Raw genomic sequence first — 27946 nt, 5'->3', positions numbered from 1 at the left:
AATTCATTCAGCTTCAAGTAATAGAGACCCAAAATAATAGTGACCTAAACAACATAGAAATTGTTTTCCTCTTCATGCAAAATTCTAAAATTATGCAGATTGAGTCTGGACTGGAAGCTCTACTCTGAAAAGTCCTCCGCACCTCATGTGCTCCCCAGGTCACTGTACCACCAGCTCTACAGTGTAGCCTTCACCCTCCTAGCCCAGAATGACATATCCATATTACAAGGAACAGGATGAAGGAAGAATGAAAAAGAAGAAAAAGGGGCATAAAGTTGCTTGCTACCTGTCTCCTGAAGTTCCTGAAAGCTGTCACACAACATTTTAATCACATCTTTTCAAACATAACCATTCCTGGCTGCAAGGGAGGTGGGTACATTTTACTCTTTCTTCCAGGCAACCATATGCCCACCTAAAAAATCTACTGCTATGGGAGAATGGAGAAAGAATGGATATCAGGAAACAACTAGCAATGTCTGTCACTCGGGCTCCTCAACTCACTATCTTTTTCTGGGCTAATAATAAATTCTGGAGTTACCTAAAATAGAATGCTTTAAATTCCATATTCTTAAAAAAGTTGAAGTAGAAGTCAAAATTCTGGCATTTGATGTAACTGTCGGGAAGTCACTCAGTGGTTTAACTCTCTGCCTTACTCGATTGGGAATACACTGAGATGATTAAGGTGAAAGAAATTTTTGAAATATGACATAAATAACTCTTGAAGCAAAATAGAATTAGAGCAATAAATTCTCTTTTGTCTCCTTTAAACATATGTCTCTCATTCAAATTATCTCCATTATCCTTTTAGGTCTCTTAATAAAATGTGGCAGATTTATTTGCATACAGCAAAAGACCAGAAACAAAGGTATGTGGTCTGATACTAGGTGATTCAGATAGGGTCACTGGTCTATCAGAGAAAGAAAAGGAAATTCTCTAGAAATTGCCAAGATTTATGAAGTATCACACTATCAACATGGTCTCCCCAACCTACTTCCTATATTTAATTATTATTAGATACAGGATTAGATCTTCATAACAGAAGTTATTGTTTTTCAAGCAAAATTCTAATAATTACAGTTCTAGCAACTGTGTTTTGCAGAGAAAGCTATCCTGGCCATTTAGGGCAAGCAGAACAGCTAAAAAAACAGCTTTTATAACTTTCTGGAGTGTTTAGTTTTGCTACCGCTATTATTGCTTCTTCTGTGGTTTGTTGAAAAGCACTAGAAAGATGGAATGATTGGAAATCACCTAGTGATTCTAAACTGCTTTAAGGAAGGGAATGAATCAAAGGGAGTCTTGGTAAAAGTAACTTGTATTGATGCTATGTTTTGCCATGCTCTGCTGGAGGAAGAAAGAGAACACAGAGTGAGCAAAAGGTGTGGTGAGGATTGAAAGCTTTGGAAACGCAGAGGGTGATTCTGAAAATCATATTAGAACAGATTCCAGGCTTTGAATGTATTTTTCTTCCTCTCCTTGTGGTTTGGAATCCTATAGTGTCAAGCAGACTACTAACATGCCCTCCAGGGAACCTGGTAGAGGCCTCTTAGTCAGAATAGGCTGGGTAATGGTGCAGTAACAAAAGAACCTCAAATTCGCAATGACTTAACACAATAAAGGTTAACTGCTTTCCTATACTACATATCTAACATGAGTCACAGGCGACTGTGCTCTACACATTCACCCAAGGACACAGGCTGTCAGAGTCTCTCCTAACTTACAGCTGCACCACCTGGAAGATGAAGACTCTGCAGTACCCACAGAAAGAAGAGAGCATCAGAAGTCATGCAAGAGATTTCTACTGGCTCAGCCCAAAAGAATAGCAGGGACTCTGGAGTCTTCTTGCATGGTCTGGAGTTGAAGCTCTGCCACTTACTTACTGTGACATTGGGCATCCTAATGCACTGCTCTGACCCTCATTTCTTTATTTACAATGTACAGATATTAGTAATATGTACTTCAGAAGGCTTTTGGGAACATTCAATGGTTCCATGTATGTAAGTATTTACCACAGTGACGAGTACAGAGTAAGTGTTCAGTAAATGTTTGTATTCTGTAAGATGAGGACCATAATACTACTCTCAAAAGATACACATGAACTTAAGGAAGCTGTGAAAGCACCATAAATGGTTATGTCAGCATTTTCTATGTATGTCTATGTGTGTGTATACATATATATGAGATGCTCCCTCTGAAAACAAAAGATGTACAAACAACTGGAATCTGCATTTCATGATGGGGTAACTGCCACTCCAACATTTGATTATTATCTTTTCACATTATTTTCAGTATAGGCCACATCAAGAATCAATATATTGTTAGCACTTAGATGTCCATTCTATTCTTAGTGCTTCATTCTTTAGTTTCTAGAAATTTGCCAACTAGCATCAAAACAAAAATCAAATCCATAAGTATTTACTGAATGCTTACTCTATGCAAAACACAATTGCTATAAAGCTTAGGAAATATTTTTAGCTTCATGCATTATCAGTTGACTGATACCAAATGTACTGCCTTCTTACTGGAACACTATCATGGAATATTCTGAGTGCCATTACTGCTTTTAAAAGAGTTTCTATCAGGAGAGCTCTATGCTACTATATTCCATCTTGCTCTGAGGAAAAGAAAATGCAATAAAGATGAGCATTAGATTTCATTTCGTTGTTCACAGTATGCTACTGTCTCAAAGAATGAAATAAATTAAAGTTCCATCTGACTGCCCCAGTGGATAAGAACAAGAAGTTTACCTGCTAACATGAAGACTGACCCTCCTGACCCCATCACCGAAAAATATAAAGTGCATTATTGTATCTTCATGTTAATAAACATGTCAACCAATAGACTTTTCACTTTATTATTTTTTAGTTCTATCAGTTGACCTAGACTGGCAATGTGTAATACACAGAGCCAGACATTAGACCAGTAAACAGGTCTTATAACTTCTGAAAATTTACTCATCAGCCAACATGTTCTATACTTGTGCTGTCCAATAAAAATATAGCATGAGCCACTTATGTGATTTAAAATATTCTAGTAACCACATTTTAAAGTAATTTTAGAGTAAAAGGAATAAGTGAGATTGACTTAGTAGTATTTTATTTAGCCTAATATATCCAAAATAATGTCCTTTCAATGTAACCAACAGAAAAATCATTGAGATAATTTATATGCTTTCTTTGAAACCCAGTGGGTATTTTATACTTATAGTACATCTTAGTTTGGACTAGCTGCGTTTCAAGTGTTTAATAGCCACAAGTGGGTGGTGCCTACCATACTGGACAGTACAACAGCTCCATACTATTGTTGGGTAATTCGGTAGGGTAAAATATAAAAATTTAGTACTTAATATGGAAATATCCCATAATATATATTATATATTACTGTGTAATTTAAATAAAGGAAATATTTTTTTTTATTTTGTTAACATTTTTTTTGAGACAAAGAGAGAGACAGAGGATGAAAGCAGGGGAGGGGCAGAGAGAGAGGGAGAAAGAGAATCTGAAGCAGACTCCAGTCTCTGAACTGTTAGCACGGAGCCTGACATGGAGCGTGAACCCACAAACCATGAGATCATGACCTGAGCCAAAGTCGGATACTTAACTGACTGAGCCACCCAGGCGCCCCTAAAGGAAATAAATTTAAGTAACTAAGACTAATTTGAATAACTAAAAATGACACGTTTGAATTAGAAATTATTTAAAATACATTAAGCATCTTTAAAAATCTACATAATGAAACATAATTCACATAGGCAAAGAAAAGGAGAAAAAGGATACCATAGAAGGAAAAAGTAGTTTCTCAAAATACAAGCATGAGTACTTAATTTCCTATTTTTTAAACTCAAACATTTAAAAATGACTTTACAAATTCTTTTTTTATAATTAAAAAAAATTTATTTTTGAGAGAGAAAGAGAGAGTGCAAGTGGGGGAGGAGCAGAGAGACAGGGAGACACAGAATCCAAAGCAGGCTCCAGTCTCTGAGCTGTCAGCACATAGCCTAATGAGGGGCTTAAACCCATGAACTATAAGATCATGACCTGAGCTGAAGTCAGACACTTAAGCAACTGAGCCACCCAGGTACCTCTAAAAATTCTTTATAAATGAAAGAAGAATGTGAGTCATTGAGCATATGTACAGGTAGAAATGCTAGGAATATTACACAGTTGAGGTCATTGGTTCACCAGAATTCACAAGATAAGTCTGTTTCACATTTAAATTATAATGTGATAAGGGGTGGTTCAGTCGTTGAGTGTCCAACTCTTGATTTTGGCTCAGATCACGATCCTAGGGTTGTGGGATCGAGTCCTGTATTGGGCTCTGCGCTAGTCTCCCCCACTCGTACTCTCTCTCTAAAATATATATGTATATATATGTAAATATATATTTATTTTATATAAATATAAATAAATATATATTTATTTTATTATGTAAATATACATACTTATTTTAAATATATATCTAAAATATATATATTTAAAATAACTATATATACACACACATACACACATACACACAAATAAACACATACACATAGAATATGACGAGTGTTAACATTGAGATAAGTCCTGGGAACTAATGAAACAAAACAGAAAGCACTGGACTGAGAATAATGACTACTGTGTAAGGTGGAGTGAATGCACACTAAAGAAGCTACATCTAAATGAAGTCCTATAGTAGTGCTTGTAGGAGTAGCTTAGATGAAAAGAAGATCTAGCCTAAGGAACAGAACCTTTTGTCCTTAATACATGGTATATTGGGAAGTGGGGAGGTGCTTCAATAAAGTAAGAATTTGACATAGGGTCTCCCAGAATAATGTTCAATATTTCATCAAATATGGAATTAATAAAAACAATATAGAGCTAGAAATAAAGGCGGGTGTTATCAGCTTCCAACCAGGAAAAGAGCAATGACCCCTAATACAAAAAACAGAAATTTTAAACAGGAATTTAATCCAGAGAGTTGACTACCAAGTGTTAGAATTGCTAAGAACCCAGGCAGGGAAAATGAGGCAACCCAAACATCAGCACAGCACAGGAAGTCCGCTTACCCTCAGGACTGGAAGACACAAGTGGGGTTTCCATAGCCAAAATGTAAGACCACCCAGCAGAAGCTCAAGCCATAAGAGGAGTTTCCTCACAGAAGCCGGAAACACTGATGGAGGAGCTGTCTGATATGACCTGGACCCAGAGAGAAAATGCAGCTACTGCCAAGAAAAGAAGAATGTAAAGGAGAGAAATACTCTGACTTCTTTCTTTTCACTCTCCAGTCTCCCTCCACAGAGGTGAATCCTGCTGACAATGGAGCTTGGAAAGACAGCCTGCAGAGGTCTTCCCCAAATATTTTCCTCTCTCTACAAAACCCTCAGCAATTCCTCTACCATCCTTATTCTCAGATGATGATCTTACTTCATACTTTACTAAGAAAATGAATTAATCACAGGAGAGCTTGCACAGAGCCGTTCACCACACCTACCACTCCCCATCTTCTGCACCCACCGCATCTCTGCACCCACCAGCACCTGCCCTCACAAGCTCTGCCTCCTGCCTGATACTGGAATAATCTCTCCATCCTCCTGTCTAAAGCCAGTCCCTCCACTTAGGCTTTAAAGTCAGTTTCTTCTTACCTACTCAAGAACACTCCAGAAATTCTCCTCTCTTCTTCCAACATAGTCATTTCTCTCTTTCTACTCAATCATTTGTATCATGATGCAAACACACAGTTATTCCTTCCATCTTAAAACAAAGATATCAAAAGAAAATTATCTTTATGCTATTTCCACTTTACCAAATCACCTACTTCTTTGGTCATCATTGTATCAAAACTCCTGGAAAAAGTTGTCTATATTCAACTTTTTTTTTCTCTTGTCAATAACTAAAATACACATCAATCAGGGTTTTATCCCCCTCACTCCAGAGAAAGTTATCTAGCCAAGGACACTAGTGACCTTAACATTGCCACATGTGCTGTACAATTCACAGTCCTCATCTTAACCTGACAACAGCATTTATCACAGCTGTCACTCATTCCTTGATACACTTCCTTAGCTTCTGGGACACCACATTCTCTCCATTCCTGTCTTTTCTCAAAAGGCCTTCTCAGTTTCCTTTAGAAAAAAAGCAGCAAAGGGGCACCTGGGCGGCTCAGTTGGCCAAGCATCTGACTTCGGCTAAGGTCATGATCTCACGGTCCGTGAGTTCAAGCCCCATGTCAGGCTCTGTGCTGATGGCTCAGAGCCTGGAGCCTGCTTTGGATTCTGTGTCTCCCTCTGTCTCTGTACCTTCCCCACTAGCGCTCGCTCTCTCTCTCTCTCTCTCTCTCTCAAAATGAAATAAACATTAAAAAAAAAAAAAAAAAGAAAAAGGCAGCAAAAAAAACCTTCATCTTATCCCTGACCTCTTCACGTTGGAGTATACCAGGCTCAACTATTGGTCTTTCTTTTTCCTCTATTGTACCCACTCCCTTGGTAATCTCTTTCTAGGCTCATGTCTACAACTCCCAAATGTATACCTTCAGCCAATATATGTCTCCCAAAATCTAGATTCAGCATTCTATTTAGATGTTTTAAAGACATCTCAAGCTTAACATGTCCATATGGAACTCTATATCTTTGCTAAAAACTTACTACATTGACAGCCTTCCCATTTCATTTGATAGCAAGTTTATCCTTAAAGTTGCTCAGGCCAGAATCTCTAGTCATCCTTGACTCTTTTCTTTCTCTCACACTCAACATTCATCTGTCAGAAAATTCTGTTGGTTCTACTTTCAACATATATCCAGAATCAGATTATGTCCCATTACCTTCATTGCCACCACACTACTGTGAACAAATATTTCTCACCGGGGTTCCTGCAATAGCATCTAATAGGCCTTCCTGTTTCTACCTTTCTTCCCCTACCTTAGCAAGGGATTCTTTTAGAACCAAATCAGAACATGTCACTCCTCTACTCAAAATCCTACAATTGATCCCCTCTCACAGACAGTAAAAACCAAGGTTCTACATGATTTGACTTCTGTTATATCTTTGAAATCATATCCTAATATTTCTACCATTGTTCTTTTGTTCCGGCCACACTGTTTAAATAATAGATATTTGTTTAAAAAAATCAATCCCAGTCTCCAAGGAGCTCATACTCTACTGGGAGAAACAGAGAGATATTAATGATTCCAAAACAGAAGGTGGTGATTAAAGCTCTCCTCCATTTCCCATCCTAAATTCTGGCAGGTGAGTGTGGAAGGTTGAGAAATTTACCAGGGATGGGAATGGTATTGGAGAACACAGGTAGGAAGCAAAGACATTTCAGGCAGGACAAACACGGCACATGTAAAGATCTGGAGAAATGAATCAGCAGAACATTTAGAGAATTACAAGTAAAGCATAAATTAAAGAATAACATTTGAGATTAGAGGATCTGGACGTGGGAGGTAAAGACAAATACAATTTATACTTTAGATAGGAGTCAGATAATGAAAGACTTTCCATTTGTTTGTTTCTTCCCTTACAGCTTTCAAGCTGCTCTGAGAGTAATTTATTAATCATATCTTTTGATGCACCCTCTCAACAGGGCTAAAACAATACTTGGAAAGGATTCTGATTTCCCTGAGTTAAAGATACAAAAGAAAAACCTAGAGTCACATTTAATTTGACAAGGTAAAGGAGTGGGTGTGCTACTATATCAAATTTAATTTGTACAAAATCATAATCTCTGGTAACATTATTTTTCCTGATCTACTGCGTTTAGACTACTTTAGTAAGGCTTGATCTCCCTGTCTACCTAAACACTGATTCACTTACAGCAAGCTTCAGGGTAACATTGGTCTTATTAATACCCAACAAATCCACAAGGTGTTAGTTGCACATGATTTTGTATAAAAGGTGAACTCAGATGACTCAGTCTACAGCTTTCACCAGACTAGACAGCCAACCAAAGGTGAGTCTTGACATCTATAGTTATCAAGTGGTGATGGTTACTTTTAAAATTATAGGTTTTCCAGGATCTGGAGAACAAATCAAGACCTTTTCAACTACTGTTGCGTAGACAATTTGTGCTTGTCAACTTGATTCTTAAATATGGTTAATATGCTGTAGTCACTCTTAGCAAGCAATTGAACTTTACATAGACCAATTCACCTGGCTTCTTAAAATAGTCTTATTTTAAACAAAAGTGAGCAAAAGCAAATGATGATATTTATGAGATGCTAAAAATGATGAGCTAATTTTATAGTATAGAATTTCTTTTTTCTTTTTAAACAAAAACAGTCTTTAAAATGGTAATGAATGGACAAATATGACAATCACAAATTACCATCCTCAGAATAATCACTTAAATACTCTAATCTTTATATTATTGCTCTGCTTAAATCATTATATTGGAGTTTTGACCTGCAATATGGGTTTACTTTGACAAAAAAAAGAAAAAAAAAAAACAAGAAGGAGTATAAGAGGAAATGTTTGTTCAAGAAACAAAGAAGGAAAGAAAAAGGAAGGAAAAAATTGCTGAAGCAAAATGTGACTGGGGAGGATGGGAAGATCAATTATTTTTGGTTTGGCCAACTTACATAATGATTATAATTATTTGTTTTTTTGTTGTTTGTTTCTCATAGTCTTAATTGTTTGCTTTATAGACCAGGATGAAGTCAGTCCAGTTTTGCTTCCTTTTCTGTTGCTGGAGAGTAATCTGCTGCAAGAGCTGTGAGCTGACAAACATCACCATCACAGTGGAAAAAGAGGAATGTCGCTTCTGCATGAGCATCAATGCCACTTGGTGTGCAGGCTACTGCTATACCCGGGTAGGAACTTTGCTTTGCTGGAAGTGAGGGTGGTAAGGGTCTATACAAGGCTGGCTTCATTAATTCTCACTTTATGAATATTTTAACTTTTCAAAATAATAGCCATGAGTCCTTTAGCCAATACTGCCTGTGTTACGATTGTGGTTAATTGCTATGATATCAGTTAGATGTTTGGGATTGGATTTGATTAGGATAAATCTAGGGAAGCCTCAGATTTGATCTGATCAACTTGGAAATATGCCAATTCTTCATTTCCAAAAAAAGAAAAAAGTAGTGCTATGGCAGATTTTACATATAGAGAGATAAACATGTAAACATACGTATATTTAATAACAGATCTAAAATATTCCCCAAAAGCCATTTTCTGTAATTGAAGCCATATCTTTGCAACAGAGATAGTATCAAAATATGTTTCTACACCACATAAAAAACATAAACAGCCATATTTTTTACAGTTATTTATTTATTTGAGAAAGAGAGAGAGAGATACAGCATGACTGGGGGAGGGACAGACAAGAGGGAGAGAGAATGCCAAGCAGGCTCTGCACTGTCAGCATGGAACCCAACACGGGGCTTGAACTGGTGAACCATGAGATCATGACCTGATCAAGAACAGACTGAGGCACCTAGGTGCCCCACAAACAGCCATATTATAAAAACTGCCTTATTGGTCTACCTGATTAGAAATGGCAACAAGTAGCCTGAGAACACAGTCAATGCATACAGACTATTAGAACCAAAATGAATCAGCAATCCTACTCACTTCTTCATGTCTTTGAGAAAAACAAAGCACAGAAGCATTAAAGCACTAGTTTGTATTCACTCAGCTTCTTTGCATTAACTCAAGTAAAGAGTTTCTACTTTGTTTACTTTGTTCTCCTATAATACCTGGTTATCTATGCAAAATTTCATTCTATAGACTGAAACTGAAAATAACTTTTTAATGAAATATATTTATTGGGCAGTAAATGAGTTTGATCAATAGACCTGGTAGCATGATACTGAAACAAATTAAGCAGCACTGCAAATTTCCTCTCGTGATGCAAACAATTTTTCTAGAAACTATTGGAACAAACCTATTCTGCCTGGATTAAAAGTTCTCATGTGCAGGGGCAACTGGGTGGTTCAGTCGGCTGAGCATCTGACTCATGATCTTGGCTCAGGTCATGATCTCACTTTGGGATCAAGCCCCACCTCGGGCTGGGCTCTGTGCTGACAGGGTGAAACCTGCTTGGGATTATCTCTCTACCTCTCCCCCATTCATAGTCTGTCTGTCTGTCTGTCTGTCTCTCTCTCTCAAATTAATAAACTTTAAAAAAATGTTTTCATATGCAAACCGTGTAGGTTTTGAAACCGAAAGCCCTGCAAAATATACAACATTTAAGGGAGGGAAATGTCTACAAAACAGTAAAATATTTAAAATTTGCCATGAGCTTTCATAGTCATGTTAAGCTAAGCATTAACATTTCCTATTATGTCTTTTTTGGCCTTTTATAAACACCAAGGGACAATGTATTTGGAAACATTTTCTGAGAAATTAAACTTCAGTATTTTATGGTTAATGTTGTCATTAATACAGCTTTTGACTAAGTACAAAAATCAACTTAAAATTTCTGTTATATTTCACTTTTCATCTTTTTCTATATTGAAATTTAAAATTTCTCTACAGTTTGAGAAATATTTAAGATTTGATATTGACATAAGGAGTAGGAAAGGGAATGACTTATCTTTTCTATATGATTTCCAGAACCAGGAAATAGGATATTTATAAGATCATATTTCCTTGGTTAGGAATTCCTTAAGTGAGCTTTAATGGGTAAATGTTAGAACAATCAATATTAAGTTTCCATCTCATTTTCATTATGCTACATAGAAACTTCCAGCATATTTTAACCTAATCCTCTCCTTTCTAAACTCCTCAGGATCTAGTGTACAAGGACCCAGCCAGGCCCAACAACCAGAAAACATGTACCTTCAAAGAGCTGGTGTACGAGACAGTGAAAGTGCCCGGCTGTGCTCACCAGGCAGATTCCCTGTATACATATCCAGTAGCCACTGAATGTCACTGTGGCAAGTGTGATAGTGACAGTACTGACTGCACCGTACAAGGCCTGGGGCCCAGCTACTGCTCCTTCAGTGAAATGAAAGAATAAAGAGCAATGGACATTTCAGGTGACCTATCCTTGTCCTAAAGGACCAAAATATCCAAGAAGTCTGTGTGTGTCCATATGCCCAGGCTGCAAACCACTGTGGACCAGGGGATCATTAGACCCCTGATCCCTGTTCTCCAGGCAGAGGAGGTCCAGGAATTAAGAATGCTGGGGCCAGGAGCCTGTCACCACTCAACCCTATAAACCTGGTTCCATAAATTTTATTCAGTCTTACTTAACTTATAGACATGTGGGTGCTTTCCTATTTAATAGCCTTAGAAATCCTCTCAGGCAACCCCTTTCCTTAAAAGGAAGGGATTTTAGGCCCAAAGGGCAGAAATAAGATGGGAATGGATCAGAGTACTAAAGGCAGCCTTCTAGACATTTGAGCCCTCAAAAGCAGGGCCAGCATCTTCATGATTATAGTCTTAATGCCTAGCATCATGCCTGAAATTTAGTAAGAAATTCAACAATGGCTTCCTTAAGGAAAGTAAGATCTGAAAGGTAGGGATAGGAAACACTAAAAGAGCATGTTTGACTCTGGCTGATGAGATTGCCTTCAGCAATGCCAATCAGTCCATGAAAGTGGGGGCATTAACCCCACCTCACCTCTCCTTCTCTGTCACATGAAGTACTGAGATACGATGCATCTTGCATGAATTGCTTAGTGTATATGGGGGTTACCAGAGCTCAGGATTTCTAACTATTACTACCAAACCTTTCAGTTAAAGGGCAAAAGCAAGAAATGTTAATGAGGGCCTGGGAAAATTAGCCCGTATCTATTTCATCATTTAAACAAATTGAACAAATATTGTCAGGCTCCTGAAAAATTCCCTTTGAGAAGTAGAAAAAAAAACTACATCACCCTGCGCTCCAGGCTAGGATTCACTCCTTTGAAGGGAGGTGGATTTGAAAGTAGATTGGAAAGCAATTTTGTCAACTTAGTAAATACATTTATCCTATCTACAAACACATTTGTGTAAAAAAATATGTTTTTTAGAAAGAGTTAGCTAGGAGGAAAAAGAAAAACTACCTGTTTTCTAGAATCCTCTGTATGTCAATCTTTTCTTTTGTCTATCCATGTTCTCCCATATCTGTTTCTTTCAAGAGGATAAATATTAAAACTGTTTCATGAGTTGATTTCTTTTCAAGGTGTTACCTCTCTTAGTCATGGAGTTATTTCATACTTATATTGTCTAATTTATTTAAATCTTATTTTTTTAATAAAGATGCTAGCCACAGTCTTAGATTTAGATTTTTTCATGTATAAGCAAATGACTAAAATATGTCTTATCTTTATATTAGTAGAAAGAATATTAAAAAATAATTCCTAGTTCTTCTGTAATATTTAATTGTTCTCACCTTTGGAAACATTAAAATTAATTTTGTCGCATTTCTAGAAGTGTTTACTTAAATTTCCTATCATTTTTTGAACTCAGTTTCTGATGGGGGGGGGCAGTGGGAGACAAAGAATCACAGAGTGGGTGGGGACATTAGAGATTTTCTAGTTCATTTTTGAATTTTTGAAATGGAAAAATTGAAGTCTAAGGATATTAATTGACCCACCCAAGATCACAAAGACAGTTCATGGCAGAACCAGGATTAGAACTCTGGCATCTTAGGGGCCTGGGTGGCTCTGTTGGTTGAACATCCAATTCTTGATTTTGGCTCAGGTCATGATCTCAGGGTTGCAGGATCAAGCTCCACATCAGGCTCGACACTGAGCATGGATCCTGCCTGAGATTCATTTTCTCTCTCTTTCTCTCTCTCTCTCTCTCTCTCCCTCTCTCTCTCTCTCTCCCCACACACACACACACCTCCCTGCCTTGCACATGCACAGACACTGTCTCTATGTCTCTAAAACAAAAATTAAAAAGAAAAAAAAAAGGAACCCTGGCCTCCTAGCTCTTAGCCAGCTCTCCTATGACTACTCCACCATATTAAGAAGTCATTTTGACAAAGATTGAAGCAAAATTGTAAGTATTGATAATCAAGCTATGCCCATTCAAATCTGGTACTGATCGTGGCTTATTTATATTCTTTACAATATTGTGACACACTGAAATTAGGGCTTATTAAGCAAAGTTGAATAAGAGCTTTAAATTATAACAACGTTTTCCTTCTCGCTATACTTTTAGAAATCAAAATAATTGCCTTCCTGTTAGAGACAGTACAGGGCAATGGCTCCAGAGTTAACTTGTCTTAATCACCTTGTCCAGATGTAGCATCTTAAACAAGTTACTTAAATCCTCTGGATCTCTTTTTCCTCAGCTGTAAAATGAGGAGAATAATATTTACCTCAGAGGGTTATACAGATGATTAAATGGGAAAACACATGTAAAGGGCTTAGAACAGTGCCTGGCACACAGCATTCCTCAATAAATACCAGATGTTATGCTTTAAAAGAGATGATGTGTCAAGATGGTAAGTCAGACCTAAGTAAAGCAACATAGCTTAGGTTCTTTCTAGTAATATTAGGCAAGCTATTTAACTACTCCGGGCATCACTTTCCTCACTTTTAAAATGGAGTAAAGATGGTAACTATGCCACAGGGTTGCTGTAAAGATTAAAAAATATAATGAATGTAAGGTGCTTTAGGAGTCCAGTAGAAGGACTATAATCTTGATGTAGAGCGATCTCTACAACTTAGCTTAGAACATCAAGGTCAAAATGCTAGGAAATTTTCCACCTGAGACACCCCCATGCCAAACTGAAGTACAATCCTTTATGAAGCAGCAAGAAAGAACATTTGTGAGCTCTCCAAGTGCTTGAGAGCCTAACCCCATGGACCACTATTTTAGAAGCCATATTATCTCTCCTTAGCATTATAGCAAGGGTCTTTCTACCTCTGAGAAGTCCTCATGGGTCAGTTCCTCACAAATCACAACTTTGATCATGTCTAATAATGAATGGGATTCCACTTTCTTTTCAAAATAAAATCTTAATATTTAGCTGACACATGAGGCTCATCATGGTCTGACCTATTGACTATCTCTCAACTTCCTATATCCCCATTCCCTCATTCCCAAGAGGCTGCTATACCTGAGACCATCTACGAGGGTTGAGGGATGATTTTGTATCTTCCACCATGGAATGCTTTAACAGAATACCATGCCTTTCCTCCCATGAAAGATTTTGCCGACTATCATAGAATTCAGTAGTGCTGACTTACTGACCAGTTTAAGTGATTAAAAATGTGGTATCAGTATACAAGATTAATAAATACTAAGTTCACAATAGCGAGGAAGGATAAAGATGAATGGAACTGGAGGAAAGTACTTAAGGAACCTCAAACTAGATTTACAATGTTTATATCTTAACATAAATCAAAGTTACAAATATGGTATAATGTTAACATATATATAATCTGGGGAAGAGCTATCCAGGTACTCATTATATTCTTTCATACACACAAAGTGTTTGCTAGTTAACAAGTGACAAAGCATCTTTATATGCTTTATACATTTAATCCTGAATTTATGCCCATTATAAGAAAGTTGAGATGGGCCCTGAGCCTAAAGTCACACAGCTAGTGTGCAAGGCTCAGTCATTAATATTCATTTAGGAATTGAGGCAGAATTTAGGATGTTCACCAAGATTTGTGTTTACTTCTTCCTGGCCATAAAGCTGAACTCCATTTTCTAGCCTTCCTTGCAATCAAGTTATATCCGTGTTCCAGTGAATAGAATGTGAGTGGAAGTACGAGGAGATATTCCATATCTGTCCCCTGAAATCCTCTCATAAGCAGTCATCCATTCTCTTCCTATATCAGCTAGATGTCAACACCCAGGATGACCTTGAAAGCTTTGTGTTGATGATAACAGAGCCACTGTCATCCTGGATTCCTGAATGCTTGCATGGAGTAGTATGCCCCAACATCAACAATCCTTACAGCAGACTGGATGGACTTTAGATCAATGAAGAAATTTTCTATTGGGTTAAACTACTGGCATTTGTGGGTTTATCAATTAAGAAAAATTGCATTATTTTAAGTAATATATAAATTGGCACTGGAAGTAGAGTGCTGCATTAACAAAAAAATTAGCAGATGTGGCATTAGCTTAGTGGTTGTACAATAGGATAAAAAAAAGTGATAATCAGAGTAAAACTTTCCGCTGTAAAAACGTGAAGGCCAATCACATGTTTACTGAGCTTTTAGCAAATTTATGGCCTATGGCCCAAATCTGGCCCATCAACCTTTTTAAAAAATAAAGTTTATTGGTACATAGCCAGTTATCTATGGCTGTTTTTGCACTACAACAGAATTCAATAGTTGTGACAAAAACTGTTTATGGTCCACAAAGTCTAAAATAATTTACAATTTAGACCTTTACAGAAAAAGTTTGCCAAAAGGTTTACAAAGAGTTCAAATGTTAACAGAATTAGCTTTTACCCTCTAGTTATTAAAGCTATGGTTTGTTTTCAAATAGACATAAAAGGGAATGGAAAAAGTCTAGGAATTTGAAGACTTGAGGTTTATAATAAAAGGTTATTGCTTCTAGACCCCAAATAGTAAGAGATAAAATGGATTTGAGGAACAAAGATCTATTAGGATTCAGTCCTGAGGTAGACAGATTTAAGGTGTGGCCTTATCACCTAGGTCTTTTATCTCAGATAGTATCCACAATAGAACCACTAAGTTGCAAGGAAGCAAAAAAAAATAAATAAATCAGGATTTAGGATCATGTTTAGGAAAAGAACTTTAGATATTTTTATAGGCGCCAGGAACAAAATGAAAGTATTTAAGAGAGTTGTCAACAAAACCAAAAGATTAGACTAAAAATGCCTTTGATTATTCAAACAACCTTTGAGTCCTAAAAGTTGGTGAGCAGAAAGTACTCTACTAAACTTGTACAACTCCAAGGAGGGCCACTTTCCATACCTACTTCAAATGTGATGATAGAGCCAGAAGCTATGGAGAACAAGGACATGGAAAAAAAAAATGTTCCTCTAGAGAGAAGAATCAGCATCTAATTAAGGAATTTCGTCAACTGCCAAGGCAGAAGGATTTCATAAAGCTTGTCCAGTAGGATTTGATCCTTGATTCCATGAGCTGTGTCTCCTAGTCTTCCCTTTTGTGAATGGGAATGTTATTGTGATTAGTATTATGGTGTAGAAGTGCCACTACTTCATCACTGAATACTAGGTGGAGAGGGAAAAGGAAGATAACTTGTCTTTTTAGTTCATGGGTTGCTAGCACATAAGAAGCCACATGTGGAATGATGGTGAGAACTTTATCATCTGGAAAGTAGTGACCTGGAACTGGACTCAAGTATGGATGAGCTCTTTGGAGAGGCAAGGAGGTAGTTTGACATGAGGGAGAAGGATGAAACTTGTATTGTTCTTAGATATTTGGACTGTGACAGAGATTGTTATATGCTCACCAGAACCCTTTTTCTTTTCTTCTTGGGACCATAACTAGTCTACCTTTCTTAGTCTTACCTGTAGAAAGGTCTGATAATGTGACTGAGTTCTACCAATGGAAGGTTATCATAAATGATGTGTGCTAATTCTAGGTCTGGCTCATAAATCCTTCCCATAAATGAATAATACTTCCTCTCTTTTCTGGCCGAGTTTTATGCTTAAAGCAATCTTGGAAGTCATGTATAGAAGATGGCAGAACATCCATCAGCCTGTCTCTGAATGACCAGAGGATCCACATAACCCCACACACCTGTTCCCTCTGAGAGGACTTAGTATCAAGAATAAACTTCTCTTGTGTTAAGTCACTGAAACTTGAGGGTTTACAACAGGTAATGCTACCTTAACTAATCTAGGGATCCACAGTTCTCAAGAAACTTAATGTTTTATACCAATCCACATGAACCAAATACAAAGTCAGTTATCTAATATTGTTCACATATATGCCCATAGATTACTAGCTTCTAATGAAAAATTTGTCAATTAGTATTTTAACTTTGAGCCTGGATGTGTGTGTGTGTGTGTGTGTGTGTGTGTGTGTGTGTGTGTGTACACACGTGTGCACAATTTCCCTAAATGAAACTTCCTTCGTCTTTCAGTCTGAAAGTAGATTCAGGGAATGACACTGAAAAGCCCTGATGACCAGTAAAAAGACCTCCCCAAAAAAGGCAAGCTAGTGCCTCCTTCCTGTTTCCCTGGCAAAGTCTCTTTCCTAAGGCATTATGATCATAGAGATATTAAGTGGGGAATCCAAGAGTCAGGAAGTTCCCATGATTTCCATGCCTGTGTGTACACAGTAATGCTCCACTGTTTCTCCACAGGTTTCATTGTGAGGGTAATTTGAGGGTCCACTTAGAGGTAGACCACCTGGCAACATTTGAGTAGGCCTTAAAATTCAACACTCAGGTCACTGATAAATTTTAATGAAGCCAGGAATTCATATCACACTAAGATATGATGCTGTCTATCGAATGTAATTATTTCAAAGCCTCACCTCACCTGGGAAAAGAGAGGGTGACCCTGAGGGAGAGGTAATAATGATTAGACCAAATGCTAGAGATTAAGTCCAGTGAGAGTGATAAAGTACAGAGGAACTAGGCAAAGAATTTCAGTTATTAAGCAATAAGTCCTCAAAGGCTCCCATATGTGGAATACATTTATTTCCATCTAGAGCAAGATAGTCTATTCCTTTAGCATTTTTTTCTCAAGCTCCAATACAGATCCTGAAAAGATCACCAAATAACATCAATAACAAAACAATCTGAGCCACTTTGAAGCAATATACATAATGATCATATTAAAAGTCCATACATAGAATATGGTCTGTTGGCCCATGTGATGACATGGATATATAGACAATCAGCTCACACTAAACAATGAAAATAATAAATATCCACTCAGAACCAACGAAATAATAGATGTTACATTCAGGAAGTCAGCTGTCCTTAAAATAAGCAGGAAAACAAAAGTCCATCATGTAGCAGCTCAGACAGGTGAGCCCTGAAGATGTGGCTATGTTAAGTGTGCAATGAAATTGGTGCCAGTTTACCACATTCCTCCAGACAGGGCCTTTTTTGGTGTCAAAGGACAGACACCCATCACGTTTCTTTATAGTAAAGAATGATTTTACTTTAAGAACGCTCATGGAATTGGAACTAAAACTAAAACACTTAAAAGGATCAAGACAGCATCCTTGTTCAGGGGTCCCCAAGGCTCATTTCTAACATCTCTCTCTCTCTGCACAACAGCTCCAATATCTTCAGTATGGATGTGGCTGTTTAATAATTAGAGACCCCTTTCAGCACAGCACCCAAAATCCATCACAACTTCTCTTTAAGTCTCTTAGCTTAAATCCCCAAGAGAGAAGACTTGATTGACTCAAATGGTATCATCTCTACTTGGGCAGAGTTCTTCACACAGGCCATGATGAAGGTCACTAGATGCCCCAACAGTGGGCTTCTGAGTTACCTAAAAGCAGGCTGCCTTTGAAAGCAAAATATAAGCTTTGTCCCTTCAGTATCTTCCCATAAGCAAAGAGCAGCCTGATGTTGTTTTCTTGAGCAAGGCAGAGGTAAAAAGCCAGTTTAATCTCAAAAGGGAAGTTGAACATGGCAGGCAGATTGACTGCCAGATCTCAAATAGATATTGCTGAAATCATACCCAACAATTTTAATGGACTTGAAAAGCCTAAGTTATTGTTCTGCACTTAAAAAAACAGGTGATTAATCAAGTTCAAGATAGGCATATTGATCTGATTTCAGGCTACTTTCTATACATTGGCCCCAACATATAAATATTATATGCTATTGTCATCAGTACACTGAAAAAGTAGGATTCGTGGAGTGTGATCCTAAAAGCAATTTTATTTGTTCTCCCACTGTCCCTTTGAATTTGTTCAGAGGCAGCTGTCCCTTCCCTGCCACTGCATAAAAATTTATCAGGTTACATGGCATCACAGGTCACTCTTGGGTAATAAAAAATCTTCATTATCATTTCACAAACACAATAGCAACCCCAAACCTCCAGTCCCGGCTAACAACAAAAACTTCAAACAGGAGCTGTTATTAAACTTTTTCCATCCTTGCTGGAGTGGGTGGTTGATCCTTAACTCTCCCTCTCCATATAGATTTCCTGCAGGTTGCTGGCACCCCTGGATGGGAATACAGAGTAGGGAAAAGAAGGATAAAAAAGATAATTGCATGCTTTTAGGACCTGACAACTGTTTGAAGCCGACTCTCTCCGAGCATATGTCTGTGTTCTCCAGAGGCGACTCTGCTGGGACTCTCCAACTGCAATTCCCTGACATGGGTAGTGCATCACCATAGGCATGCCTCTCCTGAGCCCCTTACCGTCTTTATCCAACACTGTATCTCCAGCCTCTGACACAACCTCTTGAGCAGTATCCTTTATTAGACAGACATTCCTAAAGTGGCCTTCCCATACAGACCCAGAATTTTTGAGTCACTAGTCCGATATCGGAGAGGAGAGAAGTTACTTTCCAGATCCTGACCTTCTACTCTGAAGTCACAGGAAGCTTTAGCCAGTTTCTTAATGTTTAGCTTTCTCAGGCATGACTCAGGTGTCAGTCATACAGTATATGCATCAACTCTAGAGAATGTATATTAAGCTGTCTAAGGGGTCACATTGAAGCCTCCCATCCTTGAAGTAGAAATGAGGAGAGAGTACCTTTGTACTTTGCAACAGGGAATAGAGTGGGAATTTCATACAAGCTCCTCCAAAGCACTCATCTTCATAAGACCCTCTCATTTCCAACCATCAACATTTAGTTAATTCCTTAATGAGAGTGATGCTCTCTAAAAACTTTTTGGATGTCTGCTCTGAAATTCCTAGAGGATGGTCAGTTCTTTTTAATATCTGAAACCTATTATATCTCAATGTCTTGAAACTTTCATTTTAACATCCTGTTATACTGCCTAATACATTGTGAGAAATCAATTGATCAAAAAGAAACATTATGCTCATGTTTTTTATTTTTCCCTATCTTCAGTCGGATGCAGGAACCCACCCTTAGCTATGCACTTACGTTCAAATCATTCTTAAGTAATTTATTCTTGATGATACCAAAAGAAATGCAGTAGGGAGTGCTAGTACTGATACATGGAGGAAACGGAAATGGAAATGATCTCTAGATAGACACAGGCACTGTGAGATAACTACATCTCCACTCAAATGCAATTTTACCATCTCCTAAATTCCATTTTCCCCTCGAGTTCAGTTAATATGCACCTGCAGAATGCTGTCTCAAAATTTAATTTTCTTCTGGGTAAAATTCTCATCCAGCCTTGAACATGTTTTATGTCCTTCTGTACTTTCTTAAATAAAAGTTGTAACAAAGACAAATGGGCAGAAGTTGGAAAGGGACACATGGGCCAATGAAAGAAAAAGAAAGAGGGGAAAAAGCAGTCTCAGGAACTGTCTTAGTTCAGGCTGCCATAACAAAATACCACAGACTGGATGACTTAAATGACAGAAATTCTGGAGGTTAGAAATCCTATATCAAGGTGCCAGCCAATTCAGTTCCTAGTAAGAGCATTCTTTCTGGCTTATGGAAGGCCACCTTCTCACTGCATCCTCACATGGTGGAGGAAAGGAGAGGAAAGGGAACAAGTGAAGAAAGGAGGAAAGTGAGGAAAGGAGGAAAAAGAGAGAAGTGGGCAAGGGGGAAGAGAGAGGAGGAGAGGAGGAGAGGAGGGGAGGAGATGGGGAGAGAGCGAGGAGGGGAGGAGACAGGCAAGAGGAAGAGAGCATTTTTGTATCTCTTCTTCTGTTTTTTAAGTTATTTGAGTATGGCTGCCACATAATCTTACATTAGTTTCAGGTGTACAACATAGTCATTTCATAATGAGTCTATATGTTATGTTCATAACTGTAGCTATCATCTGCCACCATACATCTCTATTACAGTATCAATGACTATTCTTATGCTGTGCCTTTTATTCCAATGGTTTATTCATTTCATAACTGGAGGTGTGTATATATCACCCCCCATCACCCATTTTTCTCATTCTCCCACTCCCCTCCCTTCTGGCAACCACAAGTTTATTCTCTGTAATGGCCAGCCTGATTTGCTTTTTTAAAATTTACTCATTTGTTTATTTTTTAGATTCACATATGAATAAACTCATATGGTATTTATCTTTCTTGGTCTTACTTCCTTTAGCATAATACCCTCTAGGTCCATCCATGTTGTCTCAAATAGCAAGATATATTTTTTATGGCTGCATAGTATTCCCGTGTGTGTGTGTGTGTGTGCACCACATATTTCTTATCCATTTGTCTACTGAGGGACACTTAGGTTGCTTCCATATCTTGGCTATTATAAATAATGCTGCAATACATATAGGGGTTCATATATCATTTCAAATTCATGTTTTCATTTTTTGGGGGTAAAATGCCCAATAGTGAAGTTACTGATTCATATGGTATTGACATTTTTAATATTTTTAGGAACCTCCATAGTGTTTTTTCTACAGTAACTGCACCAATTTACATTTCCACCAACAAGTTCCATTTCCCCCATATTTTTACTAACACTTGTTATTTCTTGTCTTTTTGATTGTAGCCATTCTGAGAGGTCTAAGATGGTATCTCCTTGTGGTTTGGATTTGCATTTCCCTGATGATTAGTGATGTCGAGCATCTTTTCATGTGTCTTTTGGTCATCTTATGTCTTCTTTGGAAAAATGGCTATTTAGTTCCTTTCCCATTTTTTAATCATATTGTTGTTTGTTTTTCAGTGTTGAGTTGTAGAAGTTCTTTATATATTTTGGATAGGTAACCCCTTATTGGATATATCATTTGTAAATATCTTCTCCCATTCAGTAGGTTATCTTTTTGTTTTGTTGATGGTTTCCTTTGCCATGAGAAAGTTTTTTCTTTTGATGCAGTCCCAATAATTTATTTTTGCTTTTGTTTCCCTTGCCTGAGGAGACATGTCTAGAAAAATGTTTCTGTGGCCAAAGTCAGAAAAATTACTGCTTATTTTCTCTTCTGGGATGTTCATGTTTCAGGTCTCACATTAGGTGTTGATTCCATTTTGAGCTTATTTTTGTATATGGTGTTAGAAAGTGGTCCAGTTTCACTCTTTTTTACATGTTGCTGTCCAGTTTTCCCAATACCATTTATTGAAGAGATTACCTTTTCCCCATTATGTATTTTTGCCTCCTTTGTCATAGATTAAATAACCATATAAGTGTGGGTTTATTTCTGGGCTCTCTATTCTGTTCTATTGATCTATGTTTCTATTTTTGTGCCAGTACCATACTGTTTTGGTTACTACAACTTTCTATATAACTTGAAATCTGGAATTGTGATAACTCCAGGTTTGTTTTTCTTTCTCAAGATTGCTTTGGCAATCTTTGGCAATTTTGGCAAAAAATCAGGGTCTTTTGTGATTTCATACAAATTTTAGTATCATTTGTTCCAGTTATGTGAAAAATGTTATTGGTATTTTGACAGGGATTGCTATGAATCTGTAAGTTGTTTTGGGTAATATGTACACTTTAATAATATTAATTCTTCTAACCCATGAGCAAGGAGTATCCTTCCATTTATTTATGTCATCAACAACTTATTTCATTAATGTTTCATAGGTTTCAGATTACAAGTATTACACCTCTTTGGTTAAGTTTATTCCTATGTATCTTCTTCACTTTAGAGCAGTTGTAAATGGAGTTGTCTCCTTAATTTTTCTTTCTGATACTTCATTATTATTGTGTAGGAATACTAATGATTTCTATGTATTAATTTTGTATCCTGCAACTTTAGTGAAACAATTTATTAGTTCCACTAGTTTTCTAAAGGAGTCTTTAAGACGTTCTATGTATGTCATATGCAAATAGTGAAAAGTTTAACTTTACCAATATAGATGTCTCCTATTTCTTTTTTATTTAATGTTTATTTTTGAGAGACAGGGAACAACCAGGGGAGGGCAGAGAGAGAGGGAGACACAGGATCCAAAACAGGCTCCAGGCTCTGAGCTGTCAGCACAGAGCCCAACGCGGACTGCGAACCCACAAACTGTGAGATCATGACCAGAGCTCAACCAACTGAGCCACCCAGGCGCCTTGCCTCTTATTTCTTTTTCCTGTCTGACTTCTATGGCTAGGACTTCCAGTACTATACTGAATACAAGTGGTGAGAGTGTACGTCCTTGTCTTATTTCTGACCTTAGAGGAAAAGCTTTCACTTTCAGTTTTTTACCATTGAGTATGATGTCAGTTGTGGGCTTTTCATATAAGGCTAAGCCCACTTTGATGAGAGTTTTTAACATGACTGGATATTGTACTTTGTCAAATGCTTTTTCTGCATCTATTGAAGTGGTAATATGATTTTTAACTTTCATTTTGTTGATGTGGTATATCAATTTGATTGATTTACAACTATTGAGCCATCTTTGCATCATGAGAATAAATCCCCAATCATGGTGAATGATCTTTTAATGTACTATTGTATGCTATTTGCTATTATTTTGTTGAGAATTTTTGCACCAATGTTAATAAGGATATTGGTCTGTAGATTTTTGGGGGTCTCTTTGGTTATGGTATCAGGCCTCATAAGATGTATCTGTAAGCTTTCCTCCCTCTTGTTTTTTGGAATAGTTTGAGGAGAATAGTATTAACTCTTCTTTAAATGTTTGGTAGAATTCACCTGTGAATCCACCTGGTAGTTTTACTTTTTGGTACTTTTTGATTACCAATTCAATTTTTGTTAGTTATAATAATTCTGTTCAATCTTCTATTTCTTCTTGATTCACATTTGGAAGACTATATGTTTCTAGATATTTACCCATTTCTTCTGGATTGTCCAATTTGTTGGCATATAATTTTTCACAGTATTTTCTTATAATCCTTTGTATTTCTTTTTTTTTTAGTTTATTTTTATTTATTTTTGAGAGATAAAGAGAGAGCACGCAAGCCAGGGAGCAGCAGAGAGAGAGGAAAAGAGAAAATCCCAAGCAGGCTCTGCATTAACAGCTCAGAGCATGACACGGGATTTGATCTCATGAACCACGAGATCATGACCTGAACCAAGATCAAGAGCTGAATGATTAACAAACTGAGCCATCCAGGTACCCCTAATCCTTTGTATTTCTATGGTTCCATTTGTTAGTTCTCCCTTGTTTCTGATTTTATTTGGGTACTTTCTCTTTTTTTCTTCATGAATCTACAACCAGGTCTCGGTTTAATTTATATATATTTGTGTGTGTGTGCATGTGTGTGTGTGTGTGTGTGTGTGTGTGTGTATGATCTCTGTGTCATGTACTTATGCTCTGATCTTTATTATTTCCTTCCTTCGACTCACCTTGGGCTTTCTTCTTTTTCTAGTTCCTTAAGTGTAAGGTTAGATTGTTTATTTGAGCTTTTCCTTGTTTCCTGATGTGGCCTATATTGCTATATATTTCTCTTGTAGAACTGCTTTTGCTAAATCCCAATGATTTTAGACCATTGTGTTTTTATTTTCACTTGTCTTCACGTATTTTTTTTTTTATTTCTTCTGTGACTACTTCATTCACCCACTGGTTATTTAGTATCATGCTGTTTAGCCTCCACATGTTTGTATTTTTTCCAGCTGTTTTCTTGTCATTTATGCCTAGTTTCATAACACTGTGGTCAGAAAAGATACATAGTACGATTTTAGTCGTCTTAAATTTATCAAGTCTTTTCTTGTGGCCTAATATATAATCTATTCTGGATAATGTTTCACATGTACTTGAAAAGAATGTGTATTCTGTTGGTTTGGGATGGACTGCTCTCTATATATCTGTTATATCCATCTGGTCCAATGTGTCATTCATAGATACTATTTCCTCATTGATGTAAGTGGGGGATTAAAGTCCCTTATTATTGTATTGCCATCAATTTCTCTCTTTGCTTTATATATTTGCTTTATATATTTAGGTGCTTAACAATGGGTGCATATATATTTACAATTGTTATATCCTCATGCTGAATTGTTCCCTTTATCATTATATAATATCCTTATTTGTCTCTTGTTACAGTCTTTGTTTTAAAGTCCATTTTGTCTGGGGCTCCTGTGTGGCTCAGTCGGTTAGGTGTCCAACTCTTGATCTCAGCTCAGGTTATGATCTCAATCTCAGGGTTGTGAGTTCAAGCCCCATATTGGGCGTCATGCTGGGCATGAAGCCTAAATAAATAAATAAATAAATAAATAAATAAATAAAGTCTATTTTTCCTGATATAAGTATTACTATCCTGACTTTTTTTTTCTTCCATTTGCATAGTAAATGTTTTTCCATCCCTTCACTTCAGTCTGCATATGTCTTTAGGTCTGAGGTGAGCCTCTTATAGGCAGCATATTGATGGGTCTTAATTTTTTTATCCATTCTGCCACTTTATGTTTTGATTGGAGCATTTAGGCCATTTAAATTCCAAGAATTATTGATAGATATGTACTTATTGCCATTTTGTTATTTGTTTTCTGATTATTTCTGTAGTTCTCTATTCTTTTCTTCTCTTGTTCTCTTTGTGATTGACAAATCACTGTAGTGTTATGTTTGGCTTTCTTTCTCTTTATTATTTGTGTATCTGTTATAGGTTTGAAGTTTGTAGTTACCATGAAGTTGATATATTCATAATATATACAAGTAATTAGGAGTCTATATTAATTTGGTAGACATTTAAGTTCAAACACATTCTACTAAAAATGGAGAGGGAAACTTTCTTTTATTTTTTTCCTTTCTCTTCTTTCTTTTCTTCTTTCTTCCCTTCCTCCCATTTTCCCTCCCTCCCTTTCTTTTCTTTCTCACCCCTCTGTTTTATATATGTCCTGGATGTTCTTATACAAACACTAATCCTATCACTATTACATCAGGGCTCAGACCTTATGATTTCATTTAATCTCAATTACATGCATAAATGCCCTATCTCCAAATATAGTCACATCATGGTTTGAGGTTCAATATATGGATTTTGGGAAGACAAGTCTATAATATTATTCCATATCTGGCAGACCAAAATTCATGCCCTTCCTATATGCAAAACACATTCATTCCACCCAATAGCCCTCAAAGTGTTAACTCATTCTAGCATCAACTCTAAAGACTAAAATCTCATCCAAATATCATCTAAGTCAGATATGGGTGAGACTCAAGGTATGATTCATCTTGAGTCAAAATTGCTCTCCAGCTGTGATCCTGTAAAACTAGTTATGTCCTTCCAAAATAAGACAGTAAGGCAGGCAGAGGATAAACATTCCCATCCAAAAGGGAGAAATAGGAAAGAAAAAAGTAGTGATGAGTCGCAGACAAGTCCCAAACCTAGCAAGATAAATTCCAGTAGGTCTTAAGGCTTGAAACTACTCTCCTTTGCCTCTATATCCTGTCTTCCAAGTCACTGGGGTGGCAGCATCACCCCCCACAGCTCTGTAGTGACCTTCTCCCCCTCCCCCTTAAGCTCCTTGCCCTCTAGCCCTTGCTCACATGGCTGTCTGCAGAGGCTCTGCACTCTGAAACCAGGGAGGAGAAAATAGCCTGGCTACCTGGGCCCCTGGTGAAAGTGGCAGCCCTGATGATCTCAGAATAGCCTCTGGGTCATTGTTCCCCTTCCCTGAAGAATAGCACATGTTCACAGGCAAACAGCTCTGTGCTCTGGTCCTACAGAATCCAACAAGTCAGACACTTGTTCCACCCACTTTCTCTGCCAGTTTATTTCTTTCTTTTTTTTTTTTTTCATTTTTTCTTTTTTTTTTTATAATTTATTGTCAAATTGGTTTCCATACAACTCCCAGTGCTCATCCCAACAGGTGCCCTCCTCAACGCCCATCACCCACTTTCCCTCTCCCCCACCCCCCATCAACCCTCAGTTTGTTCTCAGTATTTGAGAGTCTCTTAGGGTTTGCCTCCTTCCCTCTCTGTAACTTTTGCCCCCTTTCCCTCCCCCATGGTCTTCTGTTAAGTTTCTCAGGATCGACGTATGAGTGAAACATATGGTATCTGTCTTTCTCTGCCTAACTTATTTCACTTAGCATAATACTATCCAGTTCCATCCATAGCATAATACTCTCCAGTTCCATTCACATTGCTACAAATGGCCAGACTTAATTCTTCCTCATTGCCAAGTAGTATTTCATTGTATATATAAACCACATCTTCTTTATCCAGTTGTCATTTGACGGACATTTAGGCTCTTTCCATAATTTGGCTATTGTTGAGAGTGCTGCTATAAACATTGGGGTACAAGTGCCCCTATGCATCAGCACTCCTGTATCCCTTGGGTAAATTCCTAGCAGTGCTATTGCTGGGTCATAGGGTAGATCTATTTTTAATTTTTTGAGGAACCTCCATACTGTTTTCCAGAGCGGCTGCACCAGTTTGCATTCCCACCAACAGTGCAAGAGGGTTCCCGTTTCTCCACATCCTCGCCAGCATCTATAGTCTCCTGATTTATCCATTTTAGCCACTCTGACCGGCATGAGGTGGTATCTCAGTGTGGTTTTGATTTGTATTTCCCTGATGAGGAGTGACGTTGAGCATCTTTTCATGTGTCTGTTGCCATCTGGATGTCTTCTTTAGAAAATTGTCTATTCACGTCTTCTAACCATTTCTTCACTGGATTATTTGATTTTTGGATGTGGAGTTTGGTGAGTTCTTTATAGATTTTGGATACTAGCCCTTTATCTGATATGTCATTTGCAAATATCTTTTCCCATTCTGTCACTTGCCTTTTAGTTTTGTTGATTGTTTCCTTTGCAGTGCAGAAGCTTTTTATCTTGATGAGGTCCCAATAGTTCATTTTTGCTTTTCATTCCCTTGCCTTTGTAGATGTGTCAAGTAAGAAACTGCTGCAGCTGGGGACAGAGAGGTTTTTTTCCTGCTTTCTCCTCTAGGATTTTGATGGTTTCCTGTCTCACATTCAAGTCTTTCATCCATTTTGAGTTTATTTTTGTGAATGGTATAAGAAGGTGGTCTAGTTTCATTCTTCTGCATGTTGCTCTCCCAGCAGCATTTGTTACAGACTGTCTTTTTTTTTGGATATCATTGGATATTCTTTCCTGCTTTGTCAAAGATTAGTTGGTCATACATTTGTGGGTCCAATTCTGGAGTCTCTATTC

General features: G+C 37.4%; 1 protein-coding gene and 1 long non-coding RNA gene across 2 annotated transcripts in view; one reads left to right on the top strand and one right to left on the bottom strand.

The window, feature by feature from the left end:
- Positions 1 to 27946, bottom strand: part of LOC132661587 (uncharacterized) — a 198146-nt gene that overhangs the window by 113033 nt on the left and 57167 nt on the right. The gene's annotated exons all lie outside the window — the stretch shown is intronic.
- Positions 8626 to 10937, top strand: FSHB (follicle stimulating hormone subunit beta). Its single transcript, XM_060606262.2, has 2 exons — positions 8626 to 8784; positions 10707 to 10937. Exons 1-2 carry the CDS (start codon positions 8626 to 8628, stop codon positions 10935 to 10937), a joined length of 390 nt encoding a protein of 129 aa, XP_060462245.1.

The sequence above is a fragment of the Panthera onca genome, chromosome D1, assembly GCF_046562875.1.
Source record: "Panthera onca isolate mPanOnc1 chromosome D1, mPanOnc1 haplotype 2, whole genome shotgun sequence".
Classification (NCBI taxonomy): Eukaryota; Metazoa; Chordata; class Mammalia; order Carnivora; family Felidae; genus Panthera; species Panthera onca.
This window is presented reverse-complemented; position numbering and strand designations above follow the sequence as displayed.